Source organism: Sinohyriopsis cumingii, chromosome 9 (assembly GCF_028554795.1).
Source record: "Sinohyriopsis cumingii isolate HCF-2022 chromosome 9, ASM2855479v2, whole genome shotgun sequence".
NCBI classification, from domain to species: domain Eukaryota; kingdom Metazoa; phylum Mollusca; class Bivalvia; order Unionida; family Unionidae; genus Sinohyriopsis; species Sinohyriopsis cumingii.
In genome coordinates, this window is record NC_142969.1 from 47768232 (window position 1) to 47787623 (window position 19392).

The following is a 19392-nucleotide window of genomic DNA, read 5'->3' on the forward strand; positions in this document are numbered from 1 at the left end:
CACACACACACATTAAAACTCACTGCCTATAGTTGCTTGAAGCTTGGTGGATGGCTTAAGGAAGAACCCAGTCCATGTTGGGATAAAACCAGGAAAGTCCTGAAAGTCACTGTGAATGGAAAAAGATAAAAGATTTCTGCATAGGGGACTATTAAACTTGAGGCAGGTTCATGATGGGTCATTCATGGTTCTCTTGTTTGATTTTATTTTGGTTTGAAGATTATTTATGGGAGGGTTGTTGTTGTTGCTGAATAGAGAACAAAATGATATAAAAATAATAATTGGCACATGGTGATCATAAGTTTTGATTTATTAAATTCTTAGCTCTTTATTTATTAAACATTTACTATTTTTGAAAATGTTCTGACTTGTAATTATAGTCATGAAAAATGAAATAAAAATAATTACTGAATTACTGATACAGTAAATTCAACCAGATCTTTCAGAATTTTAAGTAGAGTTTAATAATTCTGTGCAGCCATTTGGTTTTTGGCATATGAAATTAGCTGATGTAATTAAACCCAGAAAGCAGTGTTTATTCACATGTTAATTGACAATGGAATATAATCTGCCCTTGTTATCAGGGAAGATTAGACTTGCTATGTGACCTGCATCCATTTCCAAATATCACATGGTAATAACTACAAAGACATATTGCTTTGAATACACACCAACACAACATTCAATAATAACAAGAAAATTCTTTTTGAATTCTTTGATATTTTTGTTTGTTATTAGATTCATGAGGTAAATGTTGCTGTAGGAATATTTTAAAGTTGACACTAGCCAGCATGTGCTGAAAATTCCTGAATGTAGAAGATGTGGATATTTCACTAGCAAAGGTGTTTTTAAAATAAAAGAGAGTGAATCAAACAAAATTAGAGCTCACTTCAATATAGCCTACACCCTAACCAGATATGGCAAATCATTTACTGATATCGAATAGCTGTGTGCACTCCAAGAGAAAAATTACAAGAGCAGACTAGGTTCTATCAATTGATCAAGTTTTGAGAGAATAAGTGAGAGAAAGTCTGAATTCCAGTAAATTGCTTTCCATTCTTACTGATGGAGGTACTGATGCTGATTTATTGGAAAAAGAAATGATGCATTTAAGGTACCCTGACAAATGAAATATGAAAATTTAAGTCCTTTGAAGAAATTCTTTTTTTATTTCTTTCTATGGATTAAAGTGCATAAATCTCATTGAATCAAAGCAAATGATTGTATTTTGGGACAAGTGGAAAGGTAGGTGGAATGAGTGAATTATATGAAACTATATTTCCTGGACAAATGGATGGCAGAATTTGGTCAGCCTTAGATTTCTTATTTTCTGTGCTCCATTTTGAGTTATAGGCAATTTGAATCATTGAAAGTATCCTGGGAATGAGAAATGTTCTAACAACGGGTTTATTTCCATTTGTTTCGATGGCTAATCTGATTTGTCAAGATTCATTCTAATATGTTTTTTCCTGTTTCTTAGCATACTGGCTGCTGTATGCCCTGCCTGCAATGAGGAGGATGACATATACATTTTTTGTAATAATCTGGTTCAAAATGTTTAACTTTACACCTGTGTCTATGCTGTTAAATGCATTTCTTTCATTCATGTGTTGGTACATCTTAAAACTTACGTCTCTACAAAGTTTTGATCTGCCAGCTGTTGTTTGATTTTGAGACTGGCTTTAACTTTGCATTTACTAGTATGTCTTTTAAATTTCTGGTCTACTAATATACTTTAAGCTGTATTGACTCTAACAGTCAAACTTGTTTTAAATTTGCCAGTGACCTGCTTATTTTTGTGAATTCTACACAGGTTCTAATCTTGGGCTTTGCCATTGTGGGTATGTGGGAAGCTTGCCAGTTACTTCCTAATATTGGGTCAATTGTTCTTCCTGAGGTTTTCCTGGGTTCTACCTCCACCAGCTATACTGGTCGATATGTATAGCTATAGTGTGTTGAAAAATGGCAGTAAACCCACAAAAAAACAAACAAAGAAACAAAAAAAATGGAGTCATACAAAGCCAAGCAAGTTGTAAGGTTATTATGGTCCATGGTCTATCGTCCATCTGTCGACAGTTGTTGCTTGGTGACCATATTTCTTAACCAGTTCCATCAAACTTGGAATATGGGATTATATAATAAAAATTTTAGATGAGTTCATTGATGGGTGATATCCATGCATATTAATGAGTTGATCATGAATCTGATTGGCTGAGCTTGGTATCACACTAAAAACCATATTTCTGATCTGAATTTGATCGTACTTGGAGATGCCCAGTTATGTTCAAGGTCTCTCATGAATTCAGTAATTAGTGAAATCCACAGGTAGTAATGAAGTAGTTTTGTATCTTTTATGCTGGATTTATTGCCACTCATTAGACTGTATTTCTGATTTTGATTTTAATTAAACTTTATTAATGCTTATGGACATATAATCAAGATTTTGGACAAATGGAGTTAGGAATGAGTTTCAGATAGACTTAAAACATCAAGATGTCCCTCCATTATGGATCATTGCCATCTCACCTCTGTCTGCATGGGTTCGAGGCTCAGATTCAGCCAATGTGGGTATGTGAGAAAGCTTGCCAGTAGCTTCTCGTGGGTCGGTGGTTATTTCCGGGGTTTTCCCGGGTTCTTCCTCCACCATTAATACTGGCCGCCATGTATAGCCAATCGTGTGCTGAAAAATGGGGTTAAACCCTAAAACAACAACAACAACATCAAGATGTCCACTGAATATTTGTTATGAACAAGATCTAACTATATTGATGAGATGATCTTGCATTTGATTGACTGAACTTCTTATCACTCAAGAGATGATATTTCTGGCCCAGTTTTTATCGGGCTTGATTAGTCTGTTAATATTATTTTTGGTGTTGGATTATTGAAGCATTTTTTAGTCGAGATCTGTAATTAATACTGAACATTGTGCTCCTCAAAGTTTTATTTTTTTATTTTTTACTGGCTAGTGACTTTATCATGTCCCACAACATTCCATTAATTGATTTTTTCTTCCCGCAGTGATATAGAAGAAGCAGTATCCAGAGGCCTGGACAACTTGGGCAGAGTCCATGCTCGCAGTGGAGAATTTGAGAAGGCTATTGAAGTGTAAGTTCTCAGTGTATGTTTATTGATGCGTGACTTCTTTATAGAAGGCAATGGAGCTTATCAGTGAAGAACAATATTATGTAATTAATGGAGAATTCCGGTAGAGAGTGCATTTTGACCAAATTTATGGATTGTCTCTCTCAACTTAATAACTTGATAACTTGTCAATAAATTTGATTGTTATTGCAATTCAGGTAACGTGTCAGTAAATTAAATATTGTCATTGAATGTCAGGTAACTTGTCAGTAAATTAAAGATTATCATTGAATGTCAGGTACTTGTCAGTAAATTAAAAATTGCCATTGCATGTTAGGTAACTTGTCAGTAAATTAAAGATCATCATGGCATGTTAGATAACTTATTAGTAAATTAAAGATTGGCATTGCACATGTCAGATAACTTGTGAATAAATTACAGTAGTCCCCCTCTTAAACGGCCCCCCTGAGCAGTGGCCACCCACTCCTTACGGCCAGAATCTGTTAGCACCGATGAGTTTGTGTTAAAAAATACCCCTCATGAAAGGCCACCCGGCTAACGTGACCAGCAGCTAGCATATTAGTGCAATAATATAAAATTAACGCCCAACAAGCGGCCACATTCTATTTTAATATGTATCCAGAACCAGTATTTTATTCATGACATGTGTTAAGTAATTCGATTTCTGTTTCCCGATGTTAGGTTTTTGTTACTGAAAGAAGTGTTGATTAAAGTACATGTACCACTAAGGTTAATATTATATCATTTACGCCTCACAAGAAGCCACATTTATTCTATAAAGCAGAGAAAGACTCAAATTTTTATCCATACAAAAGGGTAAGTACATGTAATCCAATTTGCCTTACTGCTGTGTTATTATAAGATGTTAGTCACTCTGATAATTGTTAAGATTACAATTATTGAACAGTAATAACAGCTGAGAAGTGGCAGTATCAGTGTACAATACACAAGTCAGCAGGAAAATGGTTTGATAGCCTTTATGGCTTCCCTTAGTAAGATGTTGAGCTTGTTCACTTTGATAATTAGTGGCTATTACTACTGACAATAATTTTCAAAATTACAAATCCTATGAGGTCAGATCTGTGTGATGTCAGTGGTACATATCAAAGCCGTTTTGGCTTCTCTCACTTAGTGTAAAGAAATGTATAAAAACAATAGGGTACCAGACTGCGATTAACGAATCATGTGACAAGATCACTTCCTTTAAAAACACGGCAATTGTTTAAATGCATAAAAATATTGTTTTATCAGTATTGTAGTTGGCAACATGAATAACTTATTGCAAATAGACCAACATGTCATTGAGGAAAAGAAAAATTCTCAGTTTAGAAGAGAAAGTGAAAGTAATTCAACCGACCGAGGGGAGGGGGTCGAGGATCCATGCAGAAAACTAATGTAAGAAAGACTTAGATAAACGATATCATGAAAGATAAGGAAACAGTTCTGCAGAAGTGGGAAGGTGAAATGGATGGAGAAAGGAAGATTGTTTGAGCCAGGAGATGTTTGTATCCTGATTTGAATGACAAGAAAATGCAACAATTTTGTCAGTTGAATTGGGATATGACGACTTTACTGCAAGTAACGGATGGTTGCACAGATTTCAAGTGCGACACAATATGGTTCTGTCCTTAGTGGAGAATCAGCTGATGCTAATAATAAAGTTGTCGAAGATTGGAACAAATTACTAAACGATATATGCAGGGGATATGACAGCCAGGATATTTTTAATTGTGACGAGACTTGTTTGTTTTTTAAGACTGTTACCAACAAAGTGACAGATGATATGATCTGTAACATAATTATAAAGACAGTTTTAAAAGTATATCAATGGTTATTCATAACATTCTTTTGAAAATGATGAAACAGTTTGTTTTATATTTATTTCACAACATACATGTGGTTTTTTAATGAATATATTAAATGTTTTAGAATTAAATGTACTTGTGACATTCTTCATATGTATTTACTATTTGCATTTGTCATCCCCCTCTAGAAAGGCCACCCTCATTATAAGGCCACTTACCTGCTGCAATAGGAGTGGCCTTATAAGAGGGGGACTACTGTACAGATTTTCACTGCATTTCAGATAACTTGTCAATAAATTATAGCTGGGTAATGCAGTCAACCCTGAGCTAAAGAGACATATGTTTATGAGACCTTAAACTTTGATTAACATTAGATTGTGTCATCTTTCAAAAAAGAAACAGCTGTAACTGAGACAAGATACAGACACTTTGAATTCAAGAGAAAAGGTCTGGAGATGTTTGCACCATTGGAAATGTCACAGCAAAATCATAGCAAATTGGTGTAAATGTATGAAATGTTTCCTCTGTAAATGTGTCTATTTTGTTTCTAAGTGATATTCAGTTTATTTTAAAGTTATTATTTATCATAATTACAACACAGATAAGAGAAAAAGAATTTTTCAGACAATTTAGATTTATTTTGCAAAGTTTTCATATTAATTTTTCATTTGCAAAACTCTTGTGCTGAATTCCTGAATATAATTACGCGTATCCTTCTTAACAGCTTGTAAATGTTCCGATAAAATGTCTGCTGGTCAGTAGTGTTCAGCATCTAGACTTATTTTGCTGACAGAAATGAATACAATGTGTGTGCTTATCTCTGTGTATCTTCTTCACTATGGAAAACCTTGTTTTGCTAACAGCTTTGTTGCTTGGTATGGTATGGAATGACTTCTTTCAGCAAAAGTGAATTGTACTTGTATAGATCCTGTTTTCATTTTAGACACTGCCAGTAACTATCAACACATTCACCTTTGTCAAACTGCCATGTCTTATGCTGAAATGCCTACTGCACAAATAGCAGGAAGCAAGAAAAGTCTCATAGTCGATTTTTTCATGCCCGGTTCTATTTCTTCTCCAAATCAGAATTATATTTTGTTTCATATGATGCAATTGTTTTAATTTTTAGCAAAGTTAAACTTATATTTTCTACCATCCTCTTCAACTTCTTAAAACTAATGCCATCTCATAATACTAACCTTAGTCATGTAGGTGATTAATTGTACTTCTTTCTTGAATATATGCAGTTGTTGTTCTTTTTTGCACACTGATTGAAATTTTGGAAATAGTTTGGAAATAATTCAGTATAAAAATAGATTTTTTTTAATAGGCAGAACAATTATTTTTGTCTTCATGAAGCTTCATGAAACTTCACATGTCTGCACATATTTTGGTTGCCATAGGTGGTCTTTTAGGACAAATTCCACCATTATATGTTCTGCATTTTATGCGTAGAAATGAGGATTTAATATAAAAAATTTGTGTGTAAAAGTCGATTCTCAGAATTCTGGTTTCTGTTGCAGTTGGGAGAGGAAGCTGCCTCTCAGCAAGTCAGCTCTGGAAAACACATGGCTAAACCATGAGATTGGTCGCTGCTACCTGGAACTTAACAAGTACTCTGTGGCCAAGGATTTTGGGGAGAGCTCTCTGAAGGCTGCTCTTGAGGCAAAGGACATGATGTGGCAGCTGCAGGCCACTGTCCTGATTGCACAGGCTGAAGGTATTTTTTAATTAGCTACTGAAATGAATTTTTGTAGGGTGGCATTCATTGAATTACAAAGCTTCTATATTTTTCATTCTAAAATTTGTCGGGGGGTCACTTATGTGGTAGCGCATATATTATATGAATATAATATTTAAAAAGTGATTAAAGTTTTGCAAATGTTGTCATTCCACCTCGGCTAAACTGCAACAATATTATGTTTATAAAAGCCTTTTAAAAATTAGTACTTGTATATTTTATTTCTCTCTGTCTCTGTCTCTCTCTCTTGTAGCCAGCCAGTTTCATGCTAAGTTTTAAATATTGTGTCTAAAAGATAAATATACTATGCACAAATTGTAAATTTATTTTGCAAGTCCCCTATGTTTATTTCTTCATAAAATCACTCATGTAATTAGGAAAATGACCTATTGTTTTAAGATGGAGATGGGAAGTTATGCCTAAATTTTCATTTCTGGAATAGACCCTTGATAAAACTGACATAAAAGCCAATTTTGGGGTAGTTCTTGGCATCAAGTTTATTTAATAATGTTAAAGTATGATATTGTGAAAGGTTCTTTGGTTATTTAAATATTTCCTGATATGAACAAGTTTTATCTCTGTAAAACTTTCCCCATCCACGATTAGCCAGATATCCTATATATTTGTTTATGTAATATTTTGCAATAATCCTGAGCAAAACACCCTCAGATAACTTACATATACTTTATCAAATTAGGGACGATTTTGTTTTACAGACTGGTATAATGTATTTTCTTCTGCTATTACTACAACTCCTGATGGTCTTAATGTTATTTTCAACAAATTGTTGGCAATATCATTCAAAGGAAATGGGAGTTAAATGCCTTTTCCAAGGACACAAGGAGGCAACTGATTGAGGATGTCATGGATGGGTATATCGAACCTGTGACCGTTTTATTACAAACTGAGCTTGCACAGCTCCCTAATACTGATGATGATGGTGATTAACAGTACCATATTTGCTGGCCTATAAGATGATACTTTTTGACCAGAAAATCTTGGCTTCGACATATATGGATTATATCATCCAAAACGCTTTATCATAAGTTTCGTATGGAAAACAATTCTCCAAGATTGCAAAAAATAATGTGTAAAAAATATTTCATTTTGCGGAAGAGATTGTGTATGAAAACATAAATATAGGATCTTACTTGGAGTATTTTAAACAATCACATGATCGTCAGTATTAAAAATTAACATAGATCAGATGTAACTGTGCTAAAGCAGCATGCACCAGTAATGTACGAAGCTTGTAATGTACATTGTTTTGATTTATTTACATACATGTGCATTAGAATTTACAAGTTAGAAGATGAATAAACATGACAAAGACATATTCTATCACAATTTTCTTCTTGCACCAAATGATCAAATAAAATGTATGCCCCATTGAGAGTGACAGACAGACAGACAGACAGACAGTGGTGTTTTCATGATTGTAAATCTGTATTGTTCACTTACCTGATGACTGATCTTACTCATGTACAAGTGCAGTATCATATTCCATTATCAAGTGATACCACTGGGTAGCAATTCCTTCTAGTTTTTATTGCCACTTCAATTATTAAAAGAATCACAGGGCTTTGTAGCAGTATTTGCATACTAATTAAATATGCTAAGGCTGTATTCAGTCATTCCAAGCTAACAGAGGTCAAGATTTGGCAGCCCAGACCAGATCAGATTAGTGAGGCTACCAATTGGAAATGAGGCTACCTATAGGTATTATGAATACCATACTACAGTAGTCCCCCTCTTATAAGGCCACCCCTAATGCATCAGGGAAGTAGCCTTATAATGAGGGTGGCCTTTCTAGTGGGGGATGACAAATGCGAATAGTAAATACATATGAAGAAAGTCACAAGTACATTTAATTCTAAAACATTTAATATTTTCATTAAAAATCACATGCATGTTGTGAAATAAATCTAAAACAAACTGTTTCATCATTTTCAAAAGAATGCTATGAATAACCATTGATACAGTTTTAAAACTGTCTTTATAATTATGTTACAGATCACATCATCTGTCTCTTTGTTGATAACAGTCTAAAAAACAAACCAGTCTCGTCACAATTAAAAATATCCTTGCTGTCATATCCCCTGCATATATCGTTTAGTCTTTTGTTCAATCTTTGACAACTTAATTATTAACATCAGCTGATTCTCCACTAAGGACAGAACACTTAATATTGTATCGCACTTGAAATCTGTGCAACCATCTGCTACTTGCGGTAAAGTCGTCATATCCCAATTCAACTGACAAAATTGTTGCTTTTTCTTGTCATTCAAATCAGGATACAAACGTCTCCTGGCTCAAACAATCTTCCTTTCTCCATCCATTTCACCTTCCCACTTCTGCAGAATTGTTTCATTATCTTTCATGATATTGTTTATCTGAGTCTTCCCGACATTAGTTTTCTGCAAGGATCCTCGACACCTCCCCTCCTCCCCGTCAGTTGAATTATTTTCACTTTCTTTTCTAAACTGATAATTTTTCTTTTCCTCGATGACATGTTGTTATTTTTGCAGTAAGTTATTCATGTTGCCAACTACAATACTGATAAAACAATTTTTTATGCATCTAAACAAATTGCTGTGTGTTTTCAAAGGAAGTGATCTTATCATGTGATTTGTTAGTCGCAGTCTGGTACCCTATTGTTTTTATACATTTCTTTACACTAAGTGAGAGAAGCCAAAACGGCTTTGATATGTACCATTAACATTACGCAGATTTGACCTCGCGGCCGTTGTGATTTGCAATTTTGACAATTATTGTCAGTAGTATTGCCACTAATTATCAAAGTGAACAAGCTCAACATCTTACTAAGGGAAGCCATAAAGGCTATCAAAACATTTTCCTGCTGACTTGTGTATTGTACATCGATACTGCCAGTTCCCATCTGTTAATACTGTTCAATAATTGTAATCTTAACAATTTTCAGAGTGACTAAACCGGACATCTTATGATAACACAGCAGTAAGGCTAATTGGATTACATATACTTACCCTTTTGTATGGATTAAAATTTGAGTCTTTCTTGGTTTTTATGGAATAAATTTGGCTTCTCATGAGGCGTAAATGATATAATATTAACCTTAGTGGTAAATGTACTTTACTCAACACTTCTTTCAGTAACGAAAACCTGACATCGGGAAACAGAAATCGGATTACTTAACACACATTTTGAATAAAATACTGGTTCTGGATACATATTCAGATAAAATGCGGCCGCTTGTGAGGGGTAAATTTTATATTATTGCACTAATATGCTGGCCGCTGGTCGTGTTAGCCGGGTGGCCTTTCGCGAGGGGTACTTTTGAACACAAACTCGTCAGTGCCAAGGGATTCTGGCCGTAAGGAGTGGGTGGCCGCTGGTCAGGGGGCCGTTCAAGAGGGGGACTACTGTATATAATGAAAGGAAACACCAGGTGGTTACTAGTATACATTTCTCAGCCAGTGACATTTTTTTAACTTGCCAACGGAACTGGCAGAAATTTAAAGTACATCTAGCATGAGCAAAGATCAAAAATAATTGCTACCTAAGTACAGGAAGAGTACATGCACTTTAAGCATAATCTTATTTGTTTGGAATGGAGAGGTTGTTATACTTGCAAAGAAAATTAGACAGCATGCAAAATGGTCATTCTTGGGATTTATGCTGATAGAGACTATATGGATATAACTACTCTGAATATTTAAACCCTGAAGGAGTATGGTATGTATTTTCATAGTTTACATTTACTGTTTCATTTATTATTGTTTTCTCTCTTTGACAAAAAGCTTCAGCAACACAGGGCAGTAAGTTAAAATGAAAAAACAAAAAGCTTCTCTATCTCATATATTGGACCATATTTTATTTTGATCACGAGGTGCAAGAAGAAAAATGAGATGGAATTCATATGCATCCTTTTCTATGTAACTCTCTTCCCCCAAAAACAAAAATGAAAAAAGCATTTTAGAGTTGATGATGCAATTTCCCTATTGCTGGTAATCTGAAATAGCATACAGTCACCGTGATACTTTTAATATTTATGAAACAGGAAATTATTACAATCTAATTTCACACACCACGTTTTATCCTATCTGTAACTCAATAAATTTTCGAGTCAGCATCATTATATGTAGCTAAAAGTACATAACACATTTAAAATACTTCATGTGAAATAAATTAAGTACTTTTGTGAGATTTAATAATGTTTTGGAAATAAATATAAACATACAAAAATACAGTAATATACAATGATCTTTGTGCAGTTATTTGCTTCTGATTTCATTTGCTACAAGGAGTTATCCATGACACAAACACAATATTCACCAAGGCCACATGCAGAGGTGTTTTTACTGAGGCCACTGGCAGAGGTATTTTCACTGAGGCCACAACCAGATGTGTTTTTACTGAGGCCACTGGTAGAGGTATTTTCATTGAGGCCACAGGCAGAAATGTTTTCACTGAGGCCACAGGCAAAGGTGTTTTCACTGAGGCCACAGGCAGAGGTATTTTCACTGAGGCCACAGGCAGAGATGTTTTCACTGAGGCCATTGACAGAGATGTTTTCACTGAGGCCACAGGCAGAGATGTTTTTACTGAGGCCACTGATAGAGGTATTTTCACTGAGGCCACAGGCAGAGGTGTTTTTACTGAGGCCACTGGTAGAGGGATTTTCACTGAGGCCACAGGCAAAGGTGTTTTCACTGAGGCCACAGGCAGAGGTATTTTCACTGAGGCCACAGGCAGAGATGTTTTCACTGAGGCCACTGACAGAGATGTTTTTACTGAGGCCACTGGTAGAGGTATTTTCACTGAGGCCACAGGCAGAGATGTTTTCACTGAGGCCACAGGCAGCGGTGTTTTTACTGAGGCCACTGGTAGAGGTATTTTGACTAAGGCCACAGGCAGAGATGTTCTCACTGAGGCCACAGGCAGAGGTATTTTCACTGATGACACTGGCAGAGGTGCATTCATTGACCTAGATCTGTCCTAGATTTGTTTATACCTTTTCTCAGGGGCCCTATGTGACAGAGTGGTGTCTGAAGCTTGCCTTTTACTGAGATTTCACTTCTTTCTGCAAGTGTTCAAGTCTCACCTCAGCCAGATGAATGTGGATGCTCAAGAAAGATTGACCTTGGGTTAGTGGTTCTTCCAGTGGTTTTCTTGGGTTCTTTCTCCACTAAATACACTGGCTGCCATGTATGATCCATCATATGGTGAAAATTGGTGTTAAACCTACAGAACCAAACCAAACCTGATCTCCATGCATTATATTTGTTGTTTTTCACTGAATAGAGGAATTTGTATGAATTTTGAATGTATCTCTTTATTTCAGTGATCAAACATACATAAATTTTTATTGTTTAATACATCAGTCAGTGACTAGTGTATGACCCAGAATGTGCAGTCACTAAGGGTTGAGCAGTTTAATGGGAAACACACTCATAACTAACCTAGCAAGAATGAAAACCGAAGTTAACTCCATAAATGGCTATTTTCCAAGTTGGTTGCAAAAAGATACGAAATTGTTCATGACACAAAATAAAGGGAAAACATTTCCTACTGACTTTTTCATTTAAATTTATTACCATTTAACCCATTACATTTTCATGTCAACTTGTAGCAGGGTTTCTTTTCACTTGTTGGAAAATGTGTGCATGCAGCTATTTGTTGTAATAAAGAATAAAAACATTAAAGTTTATTGAAAATATGTGATGATGGTCCAAATATCCATTTCTTATTACCTATGTTTGAACTAATTCATGAAACTGGTCAGTCAGGATAATGGAATCTTATGTCTAAATTGCAGGTAAATGACTTGGCTGTCCAGGTTACAGATTACTTTTGGAATTGTACTTCAGATGTAATAACCACAAGATAAGCTTTCTTAGCATGGGATTGATAAATCTAATGCTATTGAATAATTTAAGAACTGCCAAATGAAGCTAACAATGCATCAGTCTCTTGTTACTAGACCCTTCATTATAGCATGGCTCCTGTTATAAAACCCTTCATTATAGCATGGTTCCTGTTATAAAACCCTTCATTATAAGTATGGTTCCTGTTACAAAATGCTTCATTATAGCACGGTTCCTGTTATAAAACCCTTCATTATAGCATGGTTCCTGTTAAAAAATGCTCCATTATAGCATGGTTCCTGTTATAAAATCCTTTATTATAGCATGGTTCCTGTTATAAAATCCTTTACTATAGCATGGTTCTTGTTATAAAATCCTTGATTATAGCATGGTTCCTGCAACAAGACCCTTCATTATAGCATGATTCCTGTTATAAGACTCTTCATTATAGCACGGTTCCTTAGTCAATAAAACCCTTCATTAAAGCATGGCTCATGTTATAAAACCCTTTACTATAGCATGGTTCCTGTTATGACATCCTTCATTATAGCATAGTTCCTGTTACAGGACCCTTCATTATAGCATAGTTCCTGTTATAAGACCCTTCATTATAGCTTGGTTTCTGTTTTAAGACCACTGATTATATAGTACAGTTCCTGTTATAAAGCAGTTATGGTCATTATTACAGTCTTATTATTCCTAGTGAAATTATATGTAACATCTGCTTCATTACAAGCTGGTATGCCCTTTGGATCCCATAGACAATATTATAATGAATCAGTACTGTATTAAATCTGTGTCACAGTAACTATTATCAATGCTATAATGAGTACTGTATGAAATGTGTCAAAAAGCTATTGGTGTTATAATGAATGAGTACTGTATTAAATCTGTGCCACAGTAACTATCAGTGTTATAATGAATGAGTACTGTATTAAATCTGTGTCAAAGTAACTACCAGTGTTATAATGAATGAGTACTGTATTAAATCTGTGTCAAAGTAACTGTCAGTGTTATAATGAATGAGTACTGTATTAAATATGTGCCACAGTAACTATCAGTGTTATAATGAATGAGTACTGTATTAAATCTGTGTCAAAGTAACTATCAGTGTTATAATGAATGAGTACTGTATTAAATCTGTGTCAAAGTAACTGTCAGTGTTATAATGAATGAGTACTGTATTAAATATGTGCCACAGTAACTATCAGTGTTATAATGAATGAGTACTGTATTAAATCTGTGTCAAAGTACCTGTCAGTGTTATAGCGAATGAGTACTGTATTAAATCTGTGTCAAAGTAACTACGAATGGTATGATGAATGAGTGCTGTATTAAATCTATGCTGCACTATCAGTATTACAGTGAGTACTTTATTAGATCTCTGTCACACTATCAATGTTATTATGAGTACTGTATGAATTCTGCCACACTATCAGTATTACAATGAGTAATGTTTTCAATCTGTTCCACACTATCAATGCTTTATTGAGTGAGTACTTTATTAGATCTGTTCACACTAACAATCAATGTTATAATGAGTGATTACTGTATTAGATCTGTGCCACACAATCAATGTTATAATGAGTGAGTACTGTATTAGATCTGTGCCACACTATCAATGTCTTAATGAGTGAGATCTGTGCCACACTATCAATGCTTTATTGAGTGAGTACTTTATTAGATCTGTTCCACACTAACTATCAGTGTTATAATGAGTGAGTACTGTATTAGATCTGTGCCACACAATCAATGTTATAATGAGTGAGTACTGTATTAGATATGTACCACACTATCAATGTCTTAATGAGTGAGATCTGTGCCACACTATCATTGTTACAGTGAGTACATTATTCAATCTTTGCCACACTGTCAATGTTGTAATGAGTGAGTACTGAATTAGATCTGTGCCACAGTAACTATCAGTTTTGAAGGTGCATGTATTTCTTTTGATTTTAGTGAAACAAGGAGATGCCCAGTCTGCTCAAGCTACGTTTCAGAAAGCCCTTGATCTGTCTATTAAACATGGTAAGAACTACATACTGCTACAACAAGATTATACTCATGGACTTATAGTCTTAAAGTTCCAACACTTGTATAGGTTTAAATACATGTACATAGTTATTAAAAAATAAACATAAATTTAGGGTACTGCATAGAAATGTGCTCATCATGTGGCCAGATGTCTTCATGATGTAATTTGTGTTTAGATCAAAGTATTTTCTGTTATCAGAATACTGTCAATTCCACTCTTTTTGCCGATACCTGTATTCATGGTTTTAAGGAAACAGACATTTTGGTTGGTTTTATTTAAACTGGATGGTGTCATACCATGAGAAAATGTTATGTGTTCTGATATCGCTGTCTGACTGACTGTGCTCTGATAAAGATTAAAAAAATCTGTCTTTGCAAGTGGATTTTGGAAATTGGTGAGTACGTTTCAATGGTTGCTTGTCCATCTGTTCCCTCAGACACAAACTTTACTATGAAAAAATTGAAACCTGATATTAGGTTTGCATGGCCACATTTTATATTTCCTCATTGTTAATAATTATATATGTGTAGGAGACAGATCAGCAGAAACTGCCATCAGAAAAGCTCTGGATGAAATCAGTACCAAAATCACTGCTGGCAACACAGTTTTGACCTCCATCGAGGGTAAGGGCCAGGAAAATAAAGATGAAAAAAAGGCAGATCTCAGAAACCCTAGGGAAATGGACACAAGGAAGAAACTGGAGGAAAACGAAATCAAGAATAATGTGATAGCATCATAGAAAAGGTGAAACAAACTCATTAAGACCATATGAAAAGTCACTTTATCTGTTTTTAATTTCAAGCATTACCTATCATTTATGCTTACTTATAAGTCGAGTCCAACTGCAAACTGCATAGACACAGATTTCTTTTCGCATGATGCACTGGCAAATAAGGGTCTTTACATTTCATTAGGAGTAATCAATAGAGCAAACAAAATAGACCCTGGTCTGCAGACACATTATGTTATGGCAGATCAGGATCTTTGTTGTTGCAATTTGACTTGACTTATAAGTAAGTATATATATATGGTATGTAATGAAGAATTAGTTTCAAACCCCTGCATAATTCTGAATGCTATTCTATCAAGCATGAAATATTCACCAGTGTGAGAAGCAATTTATGAATGAACATCTGGGGTAAAAGAAGTCTGATATAGTTAACTCTTTGAGTATATTTTTATATCTGGACATTTAAAAAAAACCAAATAATGTGTGTAGAAAAAACATTAAATGCACTGGTATTTATTTTGAAAAACATGAATCTTTATCATCTGACCAGGTAAACATACAGGTGTTTACTGCTTTTGCATATTATAATAACTGCAGCTTTGTCAAAATTATTTTCATGCACACGTTTTCCGTGAATTGTTACTGTTTCAGTGGCATTAGGTAAATATGGTTCTGTCCATTCATATGGGGAAACTGCTAAGAATTTCACTTACCTTTTCAGTCAAAATGGTAAATGGAGCCCTGTCTCTGCAAGTTGAAAGAGGATAAGAAAACTGCATAGCTCTGTTTACACTTTGTACAGAGATGTATGGATTGACACTAAGTTTATTGTGCATATTGTGTGAACCTCACTGCTCCTATATTTCACAGTTAACAGGAAATACATGTATCCTTCTATTGGCAAATGATTTGTGAGTGCATTGGTGTAAAATTATTTGGAGATTGAAGCAAAATTTAAAGGTGACATGTTAAACATAAACCTGGTCAATGACACTTTGTAAACTACTTTGAATCTGGATACAAAATTTTCACCTGGCCAATGGCTTTTATAAACTGCTTTGAATTTGCATAAAATATTTGCACCTGGCCAATGGCTTTTATAAACTGCTTTGAATTTGCATAAAATATTTGCACTTGGCCAATGGCTTTTGTAAACTGATTTGAATTTGTGCAAAAGGTTTGCATCTGGCCAATGACTTTTTGTAACCTAGTTTAAAAAATTTGTATGCAAAATACATGATGAAAATTTACACTTATGTACACTTGGTATATTTAAAAATGCATTACTACTAGTTTTAGCTCTATAATTTATTTTACTTTTAACCATTTTGAAACTTATAAATTCAAATCAGGGATGACTTTAGCAGAAAGATTTCTTTTACTGATATTATCCTTGTCACCCTAAAAAAATTACAAAAAATGTATGAAAACAGATGGGGAAAAATTAATATTTCTTTTGATAAGGATATTATAATATTGAACCTTAATTTTAAATAAGAAATCAAGGTATAAAATATATCTAGCTTTCCAGCAGAACACTGGAAACTAAATTCAACCTTGCAGAGCAAGATTTTTAAATGAGGGTGATTTGACCACTGCTTGACCTCATTGACCTTACTCATAACTGGTAATCTCATTTGCATATCAGAAGGGAACAATATTTGGAAACTTGTTGAAGTTTTCATTTCTCCTTCATTTATGTTTTCTAGTTGCAGAGTTGCAGATACTGTATAAATTAAATGGAAGTCAAATTTTATGTTAATATTTATTAATTCACCAACACATGCCATTTTGTCAGAACCAACACCTACGCCTTCAGTTGATATTATCTCTGATAGCTAGCAATGTTGTGTCCGGTTTCTTTTGTATACATTGTATATGTTAAACATTTGAAATTTGTTTTTGTGATTGATGTCAGTCAGTATGTAGAGATCAACTATGTGAACTCTAATCTTACAGAGTATATAGTGTGATATAAAGATAGTGTTTATTCCTCAGTCCTCCCTATGTGGATGTATTTATTAATATGTTGATGAAGATGACTGTGATAAACTAATGAACATTGTTCATACCAAAGATCACTAATAGATACTTTTAACAACTATTCATGTCCAGAGAAGATTTGTATTGTTCACTTTGGAGGTTTTTTAAACTATAGCAAGCATATTCATGCATATTTGTGATCAAAAATAATAAGGTAAATAATAAAGTGAAATACACAAAAGAGTACTCCGTTTTGTACAGATTTTAAAACTGTCTAAATGTTTCAAGAATGGAAACGAACTATAAAATGCTGCTGAAGAAGAAACCCATGTGGTAATTGATGATAAAGTCCATGAGTGACAGATTTGCCTGTTAATTTACCCATGTGGTAATTGATGATAAAGTCCATGAGTGACAGATTTGCCTGTTAATTTACCCATGTGGTAATTGATGACAAAGTCCATGAGTGACAGATTTGCCTGTTAATTTACCCATGTGGTAATTGATGACAAAGTCCATGAGTGACAGATTTGCCTGTTAATTTACCCATGTGGTAATTGATGACAAGGTCCATGAGTGACAGATTTGCCTGTTAATTTACCCATATGGTAATTGATGATAAAGTCCATGAGTGACAAGATTTGCCTGTTAAATTACCCATGTGGTAATTCATGATAAAGTCCATAAATGACAGATTTGCCTGTTAATTTACCCAGATCAACGTTATCAAGTTTAGAACTTTTTTTCCTGAATATACTACAGTATTCAGAGCAAGGAATATATATGCATTTACCTGTTGGTATAAATTTTATTTTGAAAATAAAATATTGAATCAGAGTTGCCGCCTCGTGATTGGATTTATACATAAAACACATCTTATTTTCTGTCCAGTGTCATGTAACTGAGGCAGACATGGGGCATGACAAGTGGTAAATGACTTGAAACATGAAGTTGGTACTTATATGACTAGAAATAAATACATGTAATTTGTTTAAAACAATACACACGGTTTTAAGTGAATTTTTAAAACTTATTGTATTGGTGTTTTTTATAGGATAGTGGTAAAGGAAATAATGTGGAAAAAAAAATGAATATATTTTTTCCATAAAATCTTATATCTATTTTAGGCAAATAACCATTCAGGATTTCCACAAGTGCATCCACAATGAAATTTAGCTCTACATTATTTTAAAAATCTAGTGCTTCCTTTTATTCATTTCAGCAGCCTCTTGTTTGAAAATGTCACTTTTACTTTCCATTTTATTTTAGCTTTATATTTTTCACAAACTGCCAAATACGTGTCAAAAGTTTCACTGATTGGTTTTATAATTTCTTTATGATTCAGAAACCACTCTAATTTGTTTTTTTAAAGAGGTGATTTTTTTGGATGATTATCTCTTAAGGTCTTTTAATGATTAGTAGCTAGCATTTGAGAATTGTTTAAATCCATCCAAAACAAGGTTCAATTTTCCAATTTAAATTTAGGAACAATATACAATTAGGCATTTGTTTACTTTGGGAAAATTTGTGGGAATCCCACTTTTAGGTGAATTCAGATGTTATCAAATGCTGCAACTGTTTAAATTACCAGAACTTTGGCAAGGTTCAATTGAGACAACTGTGGTAAAGGGTGAGTTCACAATCCTACATAATCTGTATGACTACTAGGACTACCCTTACACTGAGTGAGACCATCATTATTTTTTGTATCAGTATTCAAATATTTCTCTCTTCGTTGCAGGTGATTTCACATGTTGAACATTATATGTGTAATGTTTTTATTTCTTTCAGACAAGAAGGACACTGAAGAATAAGACATTCAACACAAGAGCAAATAAGCAACAATTAATTAACTTAAATCATCAGTATTCATGGTAAATTTATGCTAAAGCTTATTAACAGTTCATATACAGTTATTTTTTTGCTTAAAAATGTAGCCTGTATTTGCTTTGAAGACTGCTTGATTAACAATCAGATCTCTATCAGCCATTTCCTAGAAAAAGTTTTCATCTTTTTGGACTTTCACTATCATAATAAGGATATATCCAGCAATGTTTTGTTTCTAAAAACCCATAACCTATCTTTATTTCTACACTAAAATCAATGAATTTTTTTAATATAATTTATTGTTAAACTTGATGATTTTC

The 19392-nt window shown here is 34.0% G+C and overlaps 1 protein-coding gene across 1 annotated transcript in view; it reads left to right on the top strand.

The window, feature by feature from the left end:
- Positions 1–16033, top strand: part of LOC149791757 (outer dynein arm-docking complex subunit 4-like) — a 51190-nt gene extending 35157 nt beyond the window's left edge. Inside the window, exons 8-12 of the mRNA XM_089970259.1 lie at positions 3022–3108; positions 6434–6630; positions 14457–14525; positions 15063–15276; positions 15984–16033. Coding sequence (XP_089826385.1) covers positions 3022–3108; positions 6434–6630; positions 14457–14525; positions 15063–15271 — 562 coding nt within the window. The 3' untranslated portion in view covers positions 15272–15276; positions 15984–16033. The remainder of the gene's footprint in view (positions 1–3021; positions 3109–6433; positions 6631–14456; positions 14526–15062; positions 15277–15983) is intronic.
- The last annotated feature ends 3359 nt before the right edge of the window (positions 16034–19392 follow it).